Below are 13,478 nucleotides of genomic sequence, written 5' to 3'. Positions count from 1 at the left end.
AATATACAAAATCGGACTTAGCTTTTTTGGCCCAATTTTTCAATTTTCTTGGACACCTTTAATTTAAGTGTTTTTTTTATATTAATCTAGAGTTACCCGATCAGTCTTCACCTGCTGTAAAGCCAGTCCTAAAAGTAAACATGAAACATGTATTAATTCTAATTCTAAAAGTCTAATTTATACTCAGAAACTGCCACAGATTTACCCCTGTCTGTGAAGCTGGATTTATAACATGAAAACAAATCCTGCTATGTTACACTCTCCTTCACCTACATTTTCCTCACTTCTGGTAGTAGTAGCAATCCACTCTGTGAGATAATATGAGATAAGAATTTCTAAACAAGAAAATTAGGGCTCCAAAAAGTATAGCATCTCTTCCTCCGAGGCCCAAGTGTTTTATTTTAATTTTTTAATCTATTCCCATATGAATATACTGATGGAGGTCAGGATTCCCGATTGTGCTTCAGTAAGAAAGCTTTGTTATGTTTGTGGTGTGATGCACATGTAATAGTTATGTTGCAAACTGTTTGAATGTGCTTGGAAAAACAAAGACTAATTTAATGCACTGACATCTTGCTTTGCCAGATAACTGCAGTGCTCAATGCTGGTCTGGTCAACCACTGGTGTACTTGACTCTAACAGGCTTTCCTCAATACTGACCTCATTCATAGAGTCCTCTACAAACCCTAGCATTAGAGCTAATAGGTGGATTTTTCCGTTTCTCTTCAGCTAGCCGAATAACGATTAACTACTTACTGCTTAAGCAACACAGCATGAACTTGTTTTTTAACACGACAAAAGTGATCCCCTTGTACTGCTTTTTAGTTTTAGCTTCCTTGTTTTCAACCGAGTTACCAGTTCTGTACTGAGAAAATGGCGCTAGACGTGGTCTAAAAACTTTAAATGCTTTTCTTCATAAATCCAGCTTCACAGACAGTGTTAAATCTATGACAGTGTAAATTACCCTTAGTATGATTTGATTGATTGATTTGATTTGATTTATTAGCATTCAAATATCTCAATGAATACAGAACAAAGATCTACCACAAAGCAAGAAAGCATGAGACAAGTCTAATTAAAAGGTATTGGCTGAAGCATTTGCTTATTACGCCAACCCTTTTAACAAAACATCTTTTTGCATGCAGCTCCTGTACACAGGGCTCGAAGCAAAGAATAAAACAAAGCAAAAACAGACAAACTTCAATTCAATTCAATTTTATTTATATAGCGCCAAATCACAACAAAAGTCACCTCAAACAATCAAACAATCAAACAAACAAAAAAAAAAAAAAAAAAAAACTTTCCACCTTAGATAAGTAACTACATCAAAGCAAAACAATCAAGAGTTTCAGTATTATTATTTTTGCTCTTTTCATTCTTGATTTATATATTTTTCTAATACTCTATTTTTAAACATGTTTTTAAACAAGGAAAATGAACCACACCTTTTTAAATCACTGTCATAACTATTCCACAGGTTAACTCCTCTAACAGAAACACATCTCTGCTTTATATTTGTCCTTATCTTGTTTTGTTTTTTTAAAGAAATCTGTTCCCCTTAAGTCATATTGACTCTCTCTGACTTTGAACAGCTTCTGAGTACTGGGGCAAAGCAAGTTATTTTGTGCTTTATACATTATCTGTGCCATTTTATATTCAACTAAATCATAAAATTTCAGGGTATTCAGATTAATAAACAAAATGTTAGTTGGTTCTATATAGTTTGATTGGTTTATAATTCTTATAGCTCTTTTTTGTAATTTGAAAATAGGAAGAGTATTTGTTTTATATGCATTACCCCATATCTCCAGACAATAAGTCATATATGGAAGCAACAGAGTACAATAAAGTGTGTTTAATGATTTTTTTGTTCAGGACATGCTTTGTTTTATAGAGAATAGCAATGGTTTTTGACATTTTTGTTTTCACATGGTTTATATGAGACTTCCAACTCAGCTTATCATCAATCATCACTCCAAGAAATTTATTTTCATACACTCTTTCAATTTCAATTCCATTAACCCTGATTTTAGATACATTTTTCATTTGTCTAGTGCCAAAAATAATCAATTTTGTTTTCTTTATATTTAACGATAACTTATTTACATCAAACCAGTTTTTTAATATATTTAACTCCTTTTCCGCTGTAGTCATAAGCTGTTCTAGGTTTTTACCTGAGCAATACAGAGTGGTATCATCAGCAAACAATACACATTTTAACAGTTTGGAAACATTACATATGTCATTTATATATAATATGAATAATTTAGGGCCCAGCACAGAGCCCTGAGGAACACCACAAGTTACCTTCAACTGCTTAGATTTTACATTATTGATTTCGACATATTGATATCTGTCATCCAGGTAACTTTTCATCCACTTGTATGCTATCCCTCTTATGCCATATCTCTCTAGTTTATTCATTAATATAGAATGATCAATTGTATCAAACGCCTTTTTTAAGTCTATAAATACACCCACAGTATATTCCTTATTATCTATATCATTAGATATCCCTTCTACAAGTTCCATCACTGCCATCGAAGTGGACCTTTTCACTCTAAAGCCATATTGGTTATCGCTTAGGAGATTATGCTTCTCAATATATTTATCAAGTCTATTAACAAAAAACTTTTCTAAAATTTTTGAGAACTGTGGGAGTAGTGATATTGGCCTGTAATTGGTAAACTGACATCTCTCTCCGTTTTTATGGATTGGAATAACTTTTGCTATTTTCATTTGTGAGGGAAACACACCAGTTCGAAAGGACAGATTACAAATGTATGCGAAAGTTTGCAGTATATATTCTATAATACTTTTAACTAATATCATGTCAATACCAAAACAGTCAGTGGACTTTTTATTTTTAAATGCCTTCACAATGTTAATTATTTCTCTATGAGTTACAGCACCAATAAACATGGAGGACACATTCTGAGTAATATGTTTATTTAAGTCATTATTATTTCTTGACTCTGGAATTTCTTTTGCTAAATTAAAGCCAACATTTACAAAGAAATCATTAAATTCATTTGCAATGTCTTTCGTTTTATCAAGCACAATATCTTTATCTTTTTTGAAATACCGTAATTGTCGGGCTATAAGCCGCTACTTTTTGCACAAGCTTTGAACCCTGCGGCTTTTAGTCAGGTGCGGCTTTTCTATGGATTGTCCATGATTTTTGTGATATCGTAAGACGATTTGTTTTGTTCGTTCTGCTGTTGTACGGCACTACGTTGCCTGGCGGAAGGATCGGGGTTCAAGAGTGGTATGTTGGTCACATGTCCATCCGCCAGGCAACATAGTGCCGTACAAGTAGCGCGAAAAACAAACTTCAAAGTAGCGCTACGCATTCAGCGGGAGTCGTGGATGACCAGCGGCGATAAACTTGCGAAAAGCAAGTTATGCTCAACACCACCAGTGGATTCTGACAGCGTGGAAAAGTGTGAAAACATCCACGATCACCAACGGATTTCGAAGGGCTGGACTGCTGCATGATGAAGAGGAGGACACCGCCACGGCCCTTCAGAGGGTGTTCGACTCTGACACTGACAATGAGGATTTCTTTGGTTTTGAAAGTGACAACGAAGGAAAGAAGCTGAGAGTGGATGACGAAGCCATCCTGAGCCTGTTCGTTTCCGACACTGGAGAAGAGGACTTTGGTGGTTTTAGTGCGCAGGAAGATGGTGGTGAATGACTGACTTTTCTTCTTGTTAAAGCCGTGTCACTGCACCTGAGCCTAAAAGGTAGTCCGAATCTATTTTTCTGGTGTGCTGTAGGTTACTGTTATGTACTACATGTGCAAATATGTACCCATAACTTGTTTTTCAAAATATTAATAAAAGGGGTGTGTCTCCAAACAGCCATCTCTTTCCTGACAATTCGCTTTGTGCACATTCTCTTACATATGATAAGTCAACATTGAAACACCTGCGGCTTTTGGTCAGGTGCGGCTAATGTATGTACAAAACAGGATTTTCCCCTGATTTTAGCTTGTGCGGCTAATATTCAGGTGCGCTTTGTAGTCCGGGAAATACGGTAGTCTGGATAATTCTTATTTTTTGAGCCCTTTTTGATTATACTATTTAATATCTTCCATGTTTCTTGTGTGTTACTTCTACTTTGCTCCAATAATTTGTGGTAATATTCTTTCTTACTTGTTCTTATAATATTTACTAATCTATTTTTATATAACTTGTACTTTATTTCAGCATCTTTTGTCCTCGGTTTTATGACTCTCTTATATAGATTATTTTTCTTTTTACATGCATCTTCTATCCCCTTTGTGATCCATGGCTTATTTGATCTGTGATGCTTTCTAGTGATTTTCATTAAAGGACAATGTTTTTCATATAGTGAAATTACAGTTGATAGGGATGCATCATATGCACTATTTGAATCTTCATTTGCAAAAACCTCATTCCTATTGTGTTCCTTTAAGTCCACCTGGAGGGCAGTAATGGCTCTTGTTGTTCTATGTCGTATCATATCAAATGTTTGATTCTTTTGTTTAGTTTTAATCCCAAAATAATTTTAGAAAATTGCAAAAACAGGAAGATGATCGCTTATATCAGTTATAAGAAGTCCACCTACTATTTCATGGTCAATTTTATTTGTGAATATATAATCTATCAATGTAGCTGTATCAATTGTTATTCTACTTGGTTTTATAATTACAGGGAAAAGGGAGTTACTATACATTGTATTGATGAAATCTGTTGTTTTCTGATGTCCATTTGGGTTTAGCAAATCTATATTAAAATCACCACAAATTATTTGCACTTTTTTATCATTTAGGTTGCTAAACATAGCAAGTTTTTCATTGAATGTCTCAATGATCCTGGTGTCCTATAGATGCAACTTATAATTATATTACTAGCTTTTTCAACATGGATTTCAATAGTAACACATTCCAATACGTTATCTATGGTGCTTGACATACATTCAATCAGACTACATTTCAAAACTTTATCTACATATAAAGCAACACCACCTCCTTTTTTATTCACCCTGTTCATTGTAAATAATTCGTATCCTTCCAGTCCCATTTCACTAACTTTCTCATTATTGAGCCATGTTTCTGATATTGCAATTATATTAAACTTTTTTTAACTTACTTAAACATTCTGTAATTTTAGAAATATTTTATACAGGCTTCTACTATTGAAATGTATGACCGACAATGCATTTGCCATTTTAATATTCATATTGAATTGGTCATCTGTATAGTACTCACAAGTACTATTGTTGTTATTGTAGAAGTGGTTATCTGGGTCAATGTTACTTTCAGGGTCATGCATGTTGTGTTCAGCATAATTAAACGTTTTGAAGTTCGATTTCTCAGTGTGTGTGGCAAAATAACCACCTTGACAGTCCTTTTCATAATCAAATTCTTCCTCTTCAATATCTCTGAATGGAAACCTATAATCTGTGTCCAAACTTGTCATTTATGTGTTTTTTGTTTTTGTTGTTGTTTTTTGAGCCATAAGGCCAGAAACACTTTCCATACCCATTGTTCATTATCCAATCGTCACTTTTCCAATAGATTCCATAGCAGATTCCTGATTATTTATATTGCTCTAAGTCTTTGAGTTCTCTTATCATCACAACTTTCGCTTCTTCGGGATTGCCATTTAGTCTTATCATTACTTTGCTGTTCCTCGTCCATGTTGCTTGTATCTTATTTTGTTTTGTCAGGCTGCGTGCCTATCTTGCAATTTCAGCAGTCTTTTTCGTTAAATGTTCATTTAAATATACACCGGTCCGTTTTAGCTTCTTACCCTGTTTCAGTAACTCAATCTTTGTTTTGCGACTCACAAGCCGAAGAATAATTGCTGCCTTTGTTTTACTGTCTTTACTGGGGAGTGTGTGGCATGCTACAATATGATGGCTCTGAATACTTACATTCTTCGTTTGAAGGAATTTTTATCACTTGCTGTTCAAGCGTTTGCAGCTCCTCTACCGGAGCATCTTCACCGTCTTTACCTCCGCCAGCTGTTACTCTGGCGTAGGTTCGGTGTTGCGTCTCCAGTCCACTTATGACTAAATCATCCATTCTTGTGTATTGTTCAAGGTCCTCGATTTGCCGTTCCAAGTCGTCTATTTTCTTGTCCTTGTCCTTTATGAGGTTTTTTAGTTGTTTTATTTCATCCATTAGGTCATGTAGCATACCTTGTTGTTTAGCCACTTTACTCAGTTCATCAGACATGAAATTAAGCGATTTCCTAATCTCTTCCAACTCCTCTTCAACTCCTGGGTTTGCTTTTTTAGGCGGCATTTTGAAAATGATGAGATTGGTATTACCTTGTGATGGCCCGTTGAAGTCTGTCGATTTACTTGTTTGGTGCCTTGCTAGAGGAGCCTGGGCACAGTGGCTGCTGGAGGATCCTGGGCCTGTGTGATTGTTTTTGTCCTCCACGAAGATGTCAGGTTGAGAAATTCATCATTCCCGTCAGTTGACAGTGAGACAGAAACACCATAGCTTAATGCGCCGTACCACTTGATATGAGTTCATTCTTACAACAGCCGAGGTCAAACGCGCTATGTCGCTTTTCTTTCACTCACTTCCACCGCTCGAGGTTTTGGAGTTGTGTCTCTCCGCCGTGTCAGTCAGTATATGTGGTGTTTCACATGTACTTCAAGCAGTATCCACACAGGAAGTGACTTGATGACCAGAGACCACAGAAAGTGAACGACATTCTGTGACTTCAAGCAACTATGCTTAAGGCGGGACCCAAGATAAGCTTTCTCAATCTCAAGGTGAGCAATTTGAGACACTATGAAAAGAAGTTAATATTCCAACTATTCCAATATTTATTTATTTGATCATTATTAAGTTCTCAATTTTTGGATTTGGATAACTTTTTTATTTTTTAAAAAGTAGAACTATTTACCATTTAGGTACCCCCATGAGCAAGCAGCGAACTGAGACTCAGCTGAAACTGCACAACTAGCTTGTTGATAAATTTAAGTAATTTCCAATTAGAAACAAGTCTCACACTCAGCAGCCGACTTGGGAACACACGAACACACACACACACACACACACACTGGACATTTGTTTGCCTTCATTGAGGGTGGTAACAAACTTTAAATTTCCATGGTCCACTAAATCCCAAGTATTTTAATTAACTACTTACCCACAGTCTGGTGCAGGACACCAGCGGCAGTCTGGATCAGCTACCAGCCACCTCCTCAGCATGAATTCCTCATATTTCTCCATCAGTGCGTGGTCTCCCAGGATCATACGGATGTCGTGTGGGTTGAAGCGCTCTGAACACTCAGGGCAGCTAATGTTGACACGGGACTCTGAGATTTCAATGCGTAGGTACTGGCGCAGGCAATCAATGCAGGAGCGGTGGTGACAGGTCATGATGTCAGGGAAGCTCTCCCTGGAGTGACGCAAAAGGCACAGCGGGCACTCCAGTAGCTCTGCCCCAACCCCACCCCCTACCTTGGAGGATGAGGAGGTAGAGGAACAAGGCCCCGAGGCAGATGAGGTGGAGGCAGCAGCAGCAGCAGCAGACGAGGCAGCTCCGGTCCCAGCCACAGCAAAGAAGGCAGAGTTCTTATCATTACACATCTCAGAGTGGATACTCTCAATACTGGCGATGCCATCCACCCCTCCTAGCCCTCCGGGTCCAGAGTGCTGCAGGTCTCGGGACCTTTGGCGGCCTGATTTAGACTCTCGTCCTCGTCGCCTAAAAAGCGAGGCTAGGGAGAGACGCCTCTTTTTGGGGGCCTTCTTCACAGAGGGCAGAGAGATGGAGGAAGCAGTGGACTGCAGGTCCCGATCAGAACCCATTACCCCACCACTTCCTCGCCCCAGCTGCTGGTGCTTTTGCAAGCTCATCTCTCCGGTGGGAGGGGAGGGATGCGCCAGTGGGGAGCCAGGGTTGGGTAGCCTGTCTCTCACATGGGCAGAAAGGTCTGGGATTTGGATGGGGCTTGGAGAGGGGGTAAGGTGGTGCACGAGGGAGGGAGAGGGGGAGGGGGATGGCGGGCCATGGTGGGGCGATAGGGCTCCAGAGGGCCCTTCTGTGTTTAAGACATGATGGCTTCTCCTGATCAACCTCGTGGTCACATCTAATAGCCGGATTTTGGCGGAGGGGTGGGGGCCAACTGGTGTGAAACCGATGCAACAGAACCTAGAGAAAGCAAAAACAACACAGTATACTACAGTTTAGAAAAGATAAAGAGTCAAAGGATAAACAGTCTTGCTGGATGTAAGTTCAAATTCTAAGAATTGAAAATATTTTTAATATCATTTAACTTCCTCTAAAATCTGCTCTTTTGAGTTGTAGTATTCCTGTCCAGCTGCTACCTGTTGACATTTTGCTTATTCAGTATAACAGCTGCTAAAGCGTTTTTCATAGCATAGTCTAAGCAATATGTTACTCTCATAATTGTTGAAATACAAAGGGTCACCTTAGCCAACACAAAGATGGTTCTCTCATTATAAAAAGTAATGACTCATGTGACCTCTGAGTGCGTTTATGCTTTTAGTCATTTAGATGGCTTCTGACCTAATCTAATAGATGTTTTGTCGACTTAAAGGACCCATTATGGTCACTACAGTAGTCATGTCACTCACAGTGACAACAGTGATCACCATAACCCATAACCATTTATACAAGGGCATGGGTATCTGAAAGCAGTATTATCCAAAACAGTGGGTGTTACCACTCAGACAAAACCTCCACATCAGGAATAAAAGCAGCACAGACATCTCAAGTATTTTTCAGTTTTCTTCAGAAAGTCCACTTATTTAAAACTTTGTATCTAGGAATCATTGAATTTTTCCAGTGATGTAGCATTAAAATGGGGGGGAAAAACTGACACAATCACAAGTCATGTTTCCAAATTAGCTGCAGCAACCAGAGTGTGGCTTGGCCAGTGGCTGTGACATCACTTTTGGCACATAGTGCAGTTTACGAGGGCGAGAATGGCAAGTATAATAGGCCTTAAGAATTTGGCATGTTTAGAAGGTGTGAGTGAAACACAGCCAAAAGAGAGGGTGACTGAGAGACATTATGTAAAGAGATGCTAAGGCAAAAGAAGCTGCAACCAAAATGAGCTTTTTGGGAGTTGGGTTTTGATACAACGTGCACTTGCTTGACGTTGCCTCGATAAATGTACTAAAGAATAAAATTTTTAAAAAAAGAAGCAGTATGGTTTCTAGTTGTTGAATAACAGATGTAAGTGAAAGCATGTTTCCTCATTTGTAATGCTACACACAGCTGTAATCAACTGTAATTATGCAAGCACTTTCCTTTTTCAATAGCTAACAATATAAGCCCTCTGTTCAACTGTTCAAAAGAGGCTCTCCATTAAACTGTGCATTCGTACAGCTTGTGGAGAAATAAATGTCCTGATTTATAATTAACATCTTAAATTGCTAGGAAAAAAAGTGTCTATTTTGAGAGATTTATCCAGGGAGAAGCTGGAAAAATGTTCAAGGAGAGAAAATGCATGTCATATGTTTTGAGTAGTAGGGCCAAGCGTCATCAAAACTGTAAGACAAGCAAGAAAAGGGCAACCATTATAAATTGCATAGGTGCAATTTTTTACCCGATAGTTTTGTATCGCAGTTCAAAACAGCAGAACACCAGTTATCCATACTGATTCTGCGTGTGTTATGCCATGTGTTTCTGGGAGTGTTGATGACAAAGATAGATAAAGGATGTCTGTTATTTTCAGAGAGTGTTGCTACGGAGCTACAATTTGCTTGCTGTGTGTCGATCCCTGAATGTGTATTTGTTTATCTGTGTCTTTGGTTACACCTTGGCGATGAACTATGCAGAGGAATGGAAACACATGCAGAGTATTGCCAGGGGATATACACATACCCCTAAAACTACCCCCACACAGTAGTTGTGTAGTAAGAATTTAAACAGTAAAGAGGGCTGCTAAGTATGTTTTCTCACCCACTGTATCCATGTGCATACTTCATAAGAGCTGAAACTATAGTACACAAATCTCTACCACCATCACTACACCCCAACATCAAAAGCAGCACTCAGTACTATGCACAACAGCTGCACAGCTGCAACCAAACCACTGGCACTACCAGCACCAACATCTTGCTGCTCTCAAACATAAGCAGTTCATTCTCTCCACAATTTCATCCTTTTTATCTTCTCCCTGTTCCTCAAGTCTGACTCCTCTAGCTGTGAGTTGGGACAGAAAACAGGAAATCTTGATGTGGCAGGCAGAACTGGCTGTGTTTTTTGTTTTTTTTAAGAGGAAGTCTAGGGCTGCAGTGACACATCAGTTAGAAAGAAATGGGACTGGATGAAGATTTGTTTTATTTCTCTCAACTTGGTATGACAAACATATATGTTATGCTAAGTATATTGCTTTGCTTCATGCTGGAGATTAAGTAAAACTTCCCGGTGTTTCAACTAATGTATAAAAAGCCCAGTAGCCAATGAGGTAAAAGACGACCTCCCACCAGAATTTATTTAAAGACAAAAGGGATAACTGTAAATTAGCCTACTGTTCCTTTTACACCTGAAAGAGCATGAAAATCTTAAAGAGTTTAGAAAGTTATTACAGAACCAGACAAATGTTAGGAATTATAACCATTTTACCTCCTTAGCCAATATTCAAACATTTCTGTCTATTAATAAAAGGTAGGCTAAACCATTCAGTGCTTTTAAATATGGTTTCGATTTATTTACAAAGTTAAATCATATTTGCTGTCACATATGTGCACATAACATTCTTTTCACACTCAGGCACAGATCGACTTCACCACGTCTCCTACCTGCACAGAATATCAAGATTTGCTATTCTGTCACACACATGGAATTAGCATTATAGCAACACAGTTCTACTGTAGCAGCTTAAACATCAGCTGGCTGCAACCCTGCTTTCTACCATTGTAAGACCAATGAAAGACTGTTAAAACAGTTACATATGCTGTGACTCTAAAATATGTTGCAAACAACAAACTCCCATACTACTACTGCTACATGTAGGTGCACTGTATTGTGAGCAGAAATGAAAGCAGAAAGAAATGAGGGTACAGTGTGAAGTGCACTGGATGACAAAGGCTAATAACTTTCATTCACCCATGAAAAGGAAAATGTACGGCAGGTGCTTTATCCTGACCTTGGTGTCTGTCACAAAGCTACCACCGCATCTAAATCAGCCAAGGAGTGAATGACTGGGCTTATCGCTGCTGAGCAGATAGCTGTGTGTGCATGTGTGTGATGAGAGGACTGATGATGTAGCTAGACTTGCCCAGCAGTCTCATCTCAAGACCCTGGGTAAGACACTCACAAAATCAAACACCTATGTCGGCTTCTTGGCCCCAAACTGTGGTCAGCAGTTAAAGCGTTTCTCTGTGTGTCAGTTTACTGTATTATCCGCACTATAACGCGCACTGGATTATAAGGCGCACTGTTGAAGACTGGGTCTGTTTTCATACATACAGTTGTGCACCATACAACTGTATGTGCACCATATTATAAGGTGCATTAAGACAAACAAAACAGTCAGATAACTCGACCTTTATTAAGCTCATTCACAGTAACTCTTTCCAGTACATTCAACTTCCACAATTCCATCAAATTCTTCACGGTTACGGTAAACAGCTGCGCAATTTCGGCATCAAGCATGCCCGGATCCTTCTCACGCTGGATTAAAAGGCGTTTAAAATGCATTCAGCAAAATAAAACAATCAGATGAGTTAAACTTTAAACAACTCATTCACAGTAACTATTAACATTGTTAAGCTGTAAAAAATCAAATATTGAACAATACACTTACGTTTTCAGTTCATTCAACTTCCACAAATCCATCAACCTCTTCACCTTCAGTGTCTGAGTTAAACAGCTGGGCAATTTCAGCATCAAGCATGCCCGGATCCCTCTCATCATTATCTGAATCAGTCTTGTTGCTGTTACTTAGCTGTTCAGTGATTATTCCAGCCTTCATGAAAGCTCGGACGACACTTGAGACTAGGGATGGGTACCGGTGTCCGGTGCCATAAACGGTAGTAACCAGACCGAAAAGCAGCGCACATTTCGGTGCTTTATTTCGGTGCTTTTTTTTCCTGAGCTGTGATACACTTTAGATTCTAGCCAATCATTTTACGTTTCCGAGGATAGTAGGCGGGGCCAGGTACGTACGTTCTGTTAGAGCAGAGCTACAGATTAAAAATGTCCAAGGCGAAGCGGTCAAAAGTCTGGCTGTACTTCACAGCAAAAGATGCAAACTCAGCAGCCTGCAACAAGTGCTTTAAGCTGATATTGTGATACTGTCAAAGGAGGTAACACCTCAAATCCGATGAAACACCTGGCGACGCATAGCGGGTTTTTTTTTAAAAGCCCAGAAATGCGCCGTATTTGATAGCTTGCTGCGAGACCTCACACCGAGCACCTCTACTGCGGGTGGGTTGCCTGTTATGCAACATCCCCCAAAAACACGAAGAGGAGAGTCCTGGCCCCTAGCCCTGCCAGTGTAGCAGAAATGATGACGGATGATGGTGGCAGCAGCCGTTCTTCTCTGCGTGAGTAGCTAATTTACGTTGAGTAGGCTAACCACGTTATTACATTAATGCAGGTAAGGTGAACTAGCAAACATCATCATAGCTACATGCGGCTGTCCTCTTGTTTGATGGCAGATACTCCCTTCACCCTGGCTAAAAAGGCTAAAATGACCAAAGAAAAAGTGGAAAACAGTTAAACATGAGAGGTTTAGGACAAAGTTTGTGTTTTTTCCATTGTTTAAGCACTGCTTCCAGCCAAGAGTGATACCATATATGCCCCATAGCTGCAGAAAAGGCTAACATTGTTATCTTTTTACAAAAAACAGCTGAACATGAGAGGTTTTTGGACCAATTTTGTGTTCTCCATTCTTTAAGCACCGGTTTGAGCACCGGCACCGTTTCAAAAGTACCGATTTGGCACCAGTATCGGATAAAACCTAAACGATATCCATCCCTACTTGAGACTGATACCTTAGCCCAAGCATCCACGATCCATTGGCAGATAGTGGCGTAACTCGCTCAGCGTTGCCTCCCTGTCTTGGTGAATGTGTGTTCACCTTCTGTCATTCAATGCTCCCACGCAGCTCGTAATTTAACTTTGAACGACCTGTTGACACCAATAGTTCTTTGGTTAATCCACCTGGAATGACGGCAAGCTCCGAATTAGTATGCTTTACTTGGGTTTTGACAGCCTTGATTGGCGCGCATGGAGTCGTAGATCAAAAGAGACGGAGATTTGTGGAAAAAGCCATCCGGTCTCTTGACATAAACTTCCCTCAGCCACTCGCTCATCTTCTCCTTGTCCATCCAGCCCTTTGAGTTAGCCTTGACGATGACGCCGGCTGGAAACTTTTCTTTTGGCAAAGTCTTCCTCTTGAAAATGACCATGGGTGTTTCTGGCCATTAGCTTAGCAGCCCAGAACTACAGTGAAGGATGACTTCTTGTTCCCTGTGGTGCATATAGATACCATACTGGTAGCGG

General features: G+C 39.4%; 1 protein-coding gene across 1 annotated transcript in view; it reads right to left on the bottom strand.

Moving 5' to 3' along the window:
• Nucleotides 1-13,478, bottom strand: part of LOC147318439 (E3 ubiquitin-protein ligase RNF19A-like) — a 35,236-nt gene that overhangs the window by 8,528 nt on the left and 13,230 nt on the right. The window contains exon 2 of the mRNA XM_086310370.1: nt 7,140-8,147. Coding sequence (XP_086166496.1) covers nt 7,140-7,852 — 713 coding nt within the window. The 5' untranslated portion in view covers nt 7,853-8,147. The remainder of the gene's footprint in view (nt 1-7,139; nt 8,148-13,478) is intronic.

Source organism: Aulonocara sp. 'chitande type north' Nkhata Bay, linkage group LG11, assembly GCF_057382095.1.
Source record: "Aulonocara sp. 'chitande type north' Nkhata Bay isolate Kocher_YH1m ecotype deep benthic linkage group LG11, A_spYH_male_GT1.1, whole genome shotgun sequence".
Taxonomy (NCBI): Eukaryota; Metazoa; Chordata; class Actinopteri; order Cichliformes; family Cichlidae; genus Aulonocara; species Aulonocara sp. 'chitande type north' Nkhata Bay.
The sequence above is the reverse complement of the archived record's forward strand: the minus strand, read 5'-3'. Positions and strand labels throughout refer to the sequence as shown.